Here is an 8,732-nt window from a genome sequence, read left to right on the forward strand (position 1 = left end):
ATTTAAGTAACATTTACGGATTTTTCTATCTGATTAGTGAGAAATATGCATGTACATTCTTCGATTATTAATAGTGGATATAGGCCTGATGTTAACCAATCTAAATTTGATTTAAAAAATTGCTTTAATATATCTATGCATCGAACAAAACAAATAGAGTAATTGCATTATGTAATTACTTACATTTTTATGTACGCGCTAAGGTGTCAGGCCTTAAGACGAGCAATCAGTCAAATTATGTCCTCGTCACTTTTTATTGTAACAGCTATGAGACCATTATAATACTTATCTCATTTTAACTGAAAAGGGGAAAAAGGGAAAGCTATTGTACACATTTAGGCGCCGGCGTAACACTTTGGTTCAGTTTTTGCGTGCATGTTGCTATCTCTGACAAGATTGAAGGAAATGAAGTAAAATTTCACATACTTATTTGAGAGTACAATAGAAAGTCACAGACCAATGCCTATAACTCTAGCATGGATTATGACAGAACTATGGCTCTTTTTGAACTTAGAAACTTAAACATTATCGAGGGTCTCGTTCTACTAAACAGGTACTAAGAATGGTTGTGCAAGCTTTCCTAAAGACAAATCTTGTTCTTAACTTATGTAATACATATTTGAATAAACGTTAAAAGGGTAACTTATTTCAAAACTATAAGAGAAAATATGTTTGTCTCTGTTTCTATAAACCTTTTTTTGCAGCATTTAAAAATAAATCTTAAAATGCAAATAATAAGCTAATCTCGAAAACTAATTGTAGTCCTGTATCTTGAAGTCTGTCATTTTACAGACCACACGCCTTTGTTGTTCTTAGTTTTGAATATTTTCAATTGAATGTTAAATATATAAATATAGTTCTACAACAATAAAACAATCATGAATGGCAGGTAACACACATTCAAAATAGCTTAATTATTAAGAAATTGAAAAATATTGCTTTGCAAGATTACATTGCAGATATTACGGACGAAAATAGACTCATGCCATGAAATGATAACGAGAAACATATAACACAATATAAACAGACAAAATTTGCACTCTTCGCAAAAACATTGCTTGAATAACATATACATTTCAATTCGTAACAATATAAAATTCATGCTAAACATAATCATTACTTTGTAAAGAAATGTGCATTGAAAAGTATTCAATCTGGCCTTCAGTGTTGTTATATCTTTCTGGCTCTTCATAGATTCCAGCACTTATAAGGGTTGAAAATTGCGTACCGCTCGAGCCTGTTTGTATGCGCGCGTGAGCGGTGTTGCACTTTTTCATCATCCCTCATGTACAGACACTATCAAACCTAGTCTGCAATTTTCATGTAATTTTGTTGTGATTATTTTGTTTTGCATTTATGTTCTATAGGCAACTTTTGTGTATAATGTTAAACAAAATCATAGTCTACGCAAACCCCATTCACGTACTGGATTGACGCCAGTTTTCTTTAAGGTTGTTTCAAAGAGCGATTGGTCAAGTTTAGATGCATGATCCCTTCCTAATTCCTTTGATCCACTCGAGTGTTTGTGTTTGTTTTCATTAGGCCATGACGTCAGACTTCTTTTTATGTACTGCCTGTCGTAGAATATTAAACTGACATACTGAATTTTTGTAAAAAAAAAAAATAACAACATTTTGAACATACAATTTCTAAAGAACTGTTTATGTGTTCATGCGAGAGGTTGAAACTTGTTGTAATTTCTTTATTTCATTACATATATTTTCAACAATTCAGCCATGTTAAAGACATAATAGCACTATTAAATTTACAAATTTTCATTACATTCCCATAACAATTACAAAAAATTACAAAAATTACACGTACTAAGGTAAACTGTGCGTATTCTGGCTCAATCACATTTTGATATCAACGTATAAGCAGATTAAATCATAATGATAAATGGAAATATTTCATTTTTGTGATTGCTTTCCAATGTGGTCATCAATTTTGCAATGTACTAAGTGTAGTATTATTTCTACTTGTTACGGTATGCACACGTATCAAGTGAGTCAAAATGACAGAATAGAAATTGATTCATTTTATTACGTTTCGTGTCTCCTCAACCTTTGAAATAAAATGACAGATGAAGAATTTAATGTAAATAAAATGTAATATGAAGCAGAGCAGAAGATTGTTTCGTCAAACACAGCACGAAAACGAATAACGTTTATTAATTGTTGAAATGAAATGGAATGGTATCATATTTATATTGGTTTACAATATTTTGAATATTCAATAACAATTTAGTTAAACATTTAATCTCACATAAAATAAGCTACTCTTATAATATTTTTACTTCTTAATATACACAATATTTGTAACCGCATAGTAGCCTGATACAAAGACGGCATGTAAAGAGTGTGACACTTACAAATATTAGCATTAGACCGCCTGCAATAGTACAAATCATTGCGGAAAACCCTGTATCATATTTGAATGATGCTTCCACATAAATAGTCGCTACGAGAACCAGTATGGCTGAAATAGAGTAACAGATAAATGTCATAAACGGTTTATAATTGGGGATAATGTAGGACATGACAAAATAGTATCATATCTGTTATTTTAACTGTTACTCTTAACCTGCTAATTTTGATCAATGTATTTGCCCAGCTTTGAAATTGGAACTATTCATTCAAAGTATAGGGGATTCAAAAATTATCAATATAACATAAAATACAAATAGGACAGTACAGTGTGATCTGGCTTTATACTAGTAGCAAAGATCTGTCATTTAGTGTCCGGAAGGTAGATGGGTTAAACGTGAGTAGCTTGATTCATATTTATCATCACGATAATAAACTACTGAAAAAAGCGTTTTGTATTATTAGGTCTGAGGCAGCAATTCTAAAAAAGAATTTGTCTATAATCGAAGGTCTGTAAATCAACTACGTGATCCGTTATAACCTATGCATGTACATGTATTTATATAGCAGATAATGAAATGATCTAAGAACAAAATGTTATTATTAAATATTTATGTTCATAAAAAAATCAGTTAGAAATTAATAAACATTTTGTAAGGCAATATTGTATCAGAATAATTATATTCAATTGATACATTTTTTTGCTTTTATCAGCACTTGAAAAACTCACGGATGATTTCACGGATCAATCCACTTAAGTAACCAAGTGCTATTTTTAGGTTTTTTTGCTATTTTTCAAGAAAGGTAACTCTGTCGGCCTTGTTTGATTTTAATCTTAACTTTTTGTGTGATTATGTCCCCTTGACCACATTTGCTATTTGCTCAACCATAAGGTTTCCCTCCTAAAGTTAGGGTCACTTGAGGTCATTCTTTGTGTTATAGAAGTTGTTGGTCATTGTGACATGTAGATGTGTTGATTTTACTTATTATAAAAGAATTATATTATTAATAAGGATTTGGATTGAGGAATTGGTATTTGTATGTTTTATATATTTGTTCTTAAAAGTTCTAATGTCAACTAAATGAAGACTTATAGTAATTAAATACAGTTGTGGATTTGATAAAAGTTATTTTGATAAATTTGTATTGTTCTTGAGTGTTAGAATTCAAGATGGCAGCATATGTTCTTATCTTATAGTTATTCCTAGAAATCACTGTTTCTATTTGTATTGCACTGATGTTTGTAAATTACAGTTTACAGCATAATTAACAACACAGTGAGACAGGTGTGAGTGACAGAGGTACATGTATACTTACAGAGTCTGATCCACAATTGGTATGTTATATTATATTTATATGTCATTGTTTATATATTTTTGGAGCTATATGTATATTTTTAAGTTGAGCATAATTGTATATTGTTTTATAAGTAAATGATTAAGTGGTCACTAGATGCAGGTACAATATGATGTAATACATTTAAAGATGTATTTTATGTGTACATGATTTATTTACATGAGATAAAATGAATGGTTTATCCCTATAGACTGATCTGTTGATAGAATATTAGATTAAGTATATTTAAGGTACTATAGTGTATACAAATGTATAAAACTATATATTTCATGATAGTATGGGATGTTTTGGTATTTATACTTTCAGGGCTTGGTAGATGTGATGTAACTGTGATGTAAATGTGATGTAAATGTGATGTGTATGATGTATGATGTATGACATATGATGTTTGATGTTGAGATGTACTGAATTGGAATTATATATAGCTAGTGTCCACTACAAATTAATACCCTCAGTTTTGTTCTTTACTTATACAAGGCAAAAAAGACATCGGGGTCACACTTACACGCACAAAATTAATGCATATTTCGTTATTTTAGATCTCACTTCTTAAATTTATCAATTATAAGCATATATCCTATGCAAAATTTAGTTAAATAGTCAAAATATGCTTTATCACATAAACCGCGGCACAGGAGTGTAATAAAGCCATTTAATAAAAACGATATTACATTAGTCTAGTGTAATTACATTTTGACGTGACGTCATTTGCGCTATATATTAATAGAATATTATATTCGTGTAGATTCAATACTAAATTTATTGAACTCGTTGAATAAAACAATATTATGCTCGTCAGAGGCTCGCATAATATGATTTTTATAACTCGTTCAATAAATTTAGTATTAAACTACACTCATTCAATATCCTCTATTTAATACTCATTATGTAATTGTTAAACTTACCAGCAACAGGATAGAAGACTCCAAATGAGATAGACAATAACGACATGTATAACGAATATTTGAACAAGTCAAATACAAACGCTGTGATAAGCAAGCTGGCATTGGTGAACACAACAACAAATGCAGTTGTCATCAGCTTAAAGGAGATGCCCAATATAGTAGCTGCAAAGAAATAATATCTTTATTCATCAATGTCAATATTAAAGCTGCATGCCTCCAGATGAGCTTAAATATTTCGAGAAAATTTAACTTGAGAAAAATGTACTAAAATTTTAAGAAAGTAAAAAGATTTAAGAGTTAAGTAATAATTTACATGTTATGTGTGATAAAGGGCTGCTTTTGCAGTATCTATCACCATATTTCTACTGCGTTACTAACGCAATAAGTGCTATTTTTTGCTTATTTTACCTCTTTTAGGTAATTTACATGGATTGCAAGTGTTGTTCGAAATGTGTTAATTATTTTCTTTGTTCACTTCACAATATTTCACGTTTAAATGTATTTTTAAAATTTTCAAGAAAATTGGCATGAATCTGCTGCTTTAATGAATATTTAATAGCTTGAAATCTTAGAAAAACATTCTTATCACTTTTCAAAATTTTAGTTTTTGTTTTATAAAAAGAAATCAATCACTATGTAAATAATACATTGAGTCACTAAGAATAATAAAATACGAAATTTAGATATTTTCTTCCAATGTTCAGGAGGATTTTTGTCAAACCATGCTTGCCGTCTGCTGCACAACTGTTTTTTTTTACTTATATCAACAAAAGAAAATCCTTTTACATACATGAAAGATATTACTGTCATTCACACAAGCAATTTGCATTGAACCCTTGCATATCAGGAAAAAAATCTAATAAACCACTTAATACATGTACTATAACACAACTTGCTACTAAGATCAAGTTTTCTAAATTGAAGTCTCAACGCTATGAAAAGTACATGATCCGTTTATTTTCATTTTTAGTGTGTTCAAACAGTATGTCTTTATTTTTTTTCTATAACTAAACAATGGCTAAACTAATAGACTAAAATCAATTTACTTTCTACTTGGGCAATAATCTGATGTTCAAAAATTTCACATTTGAAACATAACATGTTTTACTTCTTTACTGTACATGTATATTGATTTTTTCTATCATGTCACCACAATTATTTGAAATGAGTAGATTATATGCACATATTCATAAATTTTGAACTCCTTCAATTCAAAGCATGTCTCAAGTTAATGTAAACATTAGTAACTTACATGTGTTGTGTATATCATAACTCTTAAACCAGTTATAGATGTTGCCATCACAGCTATTCGTCACTACTCCTAAACTGTTGCAGGAATTGCCATAATGCCAGAAATTTGTCGTCACACCAGGTTTAGTTTTATCCCATTCATTGTCATAGGCACCGCTTTCCAAATTTATAAGTAACCAATTTGGTGTGAAATATCCAATAGTTAGCAGCCAAAAGCTTATAAAGTATATAATCGCAAACGACGAAACAACTCCAAATTTTTATATTTTTCGAAAACATATTTTCTTCCAGTGATCAATCGAAAAAAAAACAGTTTATTTATAAGTATTTTGTTTTTAAAAGTTGTGCTCAAGCTTTGATATCCTACCTTGAAAACATTTCAATTATTCCTTTAAATTTGTTCACGCAAATTTGCGAAATCAGCCTCTATTGTAATTCAATTAATTCTTTATATTTGCGTACTATCTTTTAAAAAATAAACTCACTCGTTTGAACAAAGTTAATATGGTTTATACACATATTCATAGCATTAAATTGCTATCAGTATTGATTTTTGTTTTTAAATTTAAGATAATCTTTGTTTACACAGTTTCTTCGTTTAATTCATATCACCACTTCACGACAACTGACACAGATAAGAAAGTAATTTAGTACTGTAGGTTTATACTTCTGTATGTAAAACCATCTAACTTTATGTCATTTATTTTCTTATGTAATAAAACAGGATACATTTGGAATATATAACAACTTGTGTATCAAAATAAACCTTATAAATTGGCTTTCAGTTAATGAGTGATAATAAATTAAGTAGAGATATTAAGCGAAAGTACGGAAGCGTCTGGTACATCAAGACAAATCGAGCCGATTGCAAATTGGTCTCATGCATAAACACTTTTGGATCTAAACGAAACAAAATATGTATACAGAATAATTTAACAAAGTGTCGTGTTTAAATCTTGTAATTTACTTTATACATACATACAATCATTGTTTGCAATGTTGGTCAAGACATATTAAGTCAATTGTAAATCAGAACCATAATTAAATGAATGGGCTCACTCACACCGATAAAACATTTATCTTATTTGGCGTAATATACTGTTTATCTGTTTGAACAATAAAGTGGACACAACGTCAGTTTTTTTTGTTTTTCTTTCTTGTTCAAACATTGTGCTTATTCCTCTGCAGTAACATTATTAATCTCTTCGATAATACAACAACGAGTTTCATATTTCTATTTTACCACCTATGTCAAATTTGTACCCGGTTGTTTGTTATCTACTTTATATTAATAGCTTCCATTAGGCTTCCATTATGGCTGTGTTTAAGTCAGTTTTGGTAGGGTAGTTGGGGATTCCTGCAAAAAGCCAAACAATGTTCCCTCGTGGATGTATTGAAAATAGTTAATAACATGTTTGGAAAATATATATCTTGTTATATATCCGTCACATTTATTTTCCTGAAAAAATTTTTTCTGCTTTTAGAGGAAAATGAAAAATTCCAATTTGCCAACTTAGTTGTTATTTTAATATTCGGGGGCCAAAAGGGACCCTTGTGGTTTTTAAAATTTTTCGTGGGCCCCCGAGATATATTTTCGTTTTCCAAAAGTTACTAAAATTTGTGGCCCAAAATAGCTAAGTCGCGGGCCGAATACTATGTCTTGGCCAGTTTTTTGAAGTCTTTGGCCCCGGGGGATAGGTTAAGTCTGACCACGGGGAAACATTCGTGGCCACAGAACTATGTGTGGCCACGATAACTATTGTTGGCCACGAATTTACTTAAGTCGTGGGCCAACGAAAGGCTAAGTTTGTGGCCACGGAGTTACTATATCGTGGCCATGAGCTACTAAGTCGTGGCCACGAGATAGCTAAGTAGTGGCAACGAGATACTTTGTCGTGGCCACGAGATACTATGTCGTGGTCACGAGATACTATGTCTTAACCACGAGAAACTATGTCGTGGCTACATGTTACTAAATCGTGGCCACGATATAGCTAAGTCGTGGTCACGATATACTATGGCGTGGCCACGAGTTACTAAGTCGTAGCCACGAGATAAATAACCAATCAGAAAGCACAATTTATATGAATTTCCCTTATTAACTAGACATGTGCTACAGTAAAAGTATGTCCCTACTTCACCAGCCTGTAAAATAGCCATTTATACAACTTATTGATTGGTCAATAATTTTACATTTAGTGTCACTATGACCCTGATTTTTTTCCAAATGACGCGAGATACTATGTCGTGGCCACGAGTTACTAAGTCGTGGCCACGAGATAGCTAAGTCGTGACCACGAGATACTATGTCGTGGCCACGAATTACTAAGTCGTGGCCACGAGATAGCTAAGTTGTGACCACGAGTTAATGTCTCGTGGCCACGAGTTACTATATCGTGGCCATGAGCTACTAAGTCGTGGCCACGAGATAGCTAAGTCGTGGCCACGAGTTACTATGTCGTGGCCACGAGTTACTAAGTCGTGGCCACGAGATAGCTAAGTAGTGGCCACGAGATACTTTGTCGTGGCCACGAGATACTATGTCGTGGCCACGAGATACTATGTCGTGGCCACGAGAAACTATGTCGTGGCTACGAGTTACTAAATCGTGGCCACGATATAGCTAAGTCGTGCCACGAGGGATACTTGGCGTGGCCACGAGTTACTAAGTCGTAGCCACCGAGATAAATAACCAATCAGAAAGCACAATTTATATGAAAATTTCCCCTATTAACTAGACATGGTGCTTAACAGTAAAAAGTTAATGTCCCTACTTCACCAGCCCTGTAAAATAGCCATTTATACAACTTTATTGATTGGTCAATAATTTTACATTTAGAACCGTCACTATGAC

General features: G+C 31.9%; 1 protein-coding gene across 1 annotated transcript; it reads right to left on the bottom strand.

The window, feature by feature from the left end:
* Positions 1-204: 204 nt before the first annotated feature.
* Positions 205-6,480, bottom strand: LOC132732385 (uncharacterized). The gene is made up of 4 exons (XM_060718794.1): positions 5,880-6,480; positions 4,628-4,789; positions 2,372-2,478; positions 205-1,600 (listed from the first exon to the last, which is right to left on the bottom strand). The coding sequence occupies exons 2-4, from the start codon at positions 4,758-4,760 to the stop codon at positions 1,397-1,399; spliced, it is 444 nt and encodes a 147-aa protein (XP_060574777.1). The 5' UTR covers positions 4,761-4,789; positions 5,880-6,480; the 3' UTR covers positions 205-1,396.
* Between the last annotated feature and the right edge of the window lie 2,252 nt (positions 6,481-8,732).

This window comes from Ruditapes philippinarum, unplaced genomic scaffold (genome assembly GCF_026571515.1).
Source record: "Ruditapes philippinarum isolate M1 unplaced genomic scaffold, ASM2657151v2 ctg10862_1_1_1_1, whole genome shotgun sequence".
NCBI lineage: Eukaryota > Metazoa > Mollusca > Bivalvia > Venerida > Veneridae > Ruditapes > Ruditapes philippinarum.

Bases quoted from the DNA above. Each gene is read 5' to 3' on its own strand.
- LOC132732385 (XM_060718794.1), bottom strand. From the start codon at position 4,760: ATGACAACTGCATTTGTTGTTGTGTTCACCAATGCCAGCTTGCTTATC. The intron at 2,479-4,627 runs GTAAGTTTAACA...ACTCTATTTCAG, and splicing joins AGTCTTCTATCCTGTTGCTG to CCATACTGGTTCTCGTAGCG. The intron at 1,601-2,371 runs GTAAGTGTCACA...ACAAAAATTCAG, and splicing joins GCGGTCTAATGCTAATATTT to TATGTCAGTTTAATATTCTA.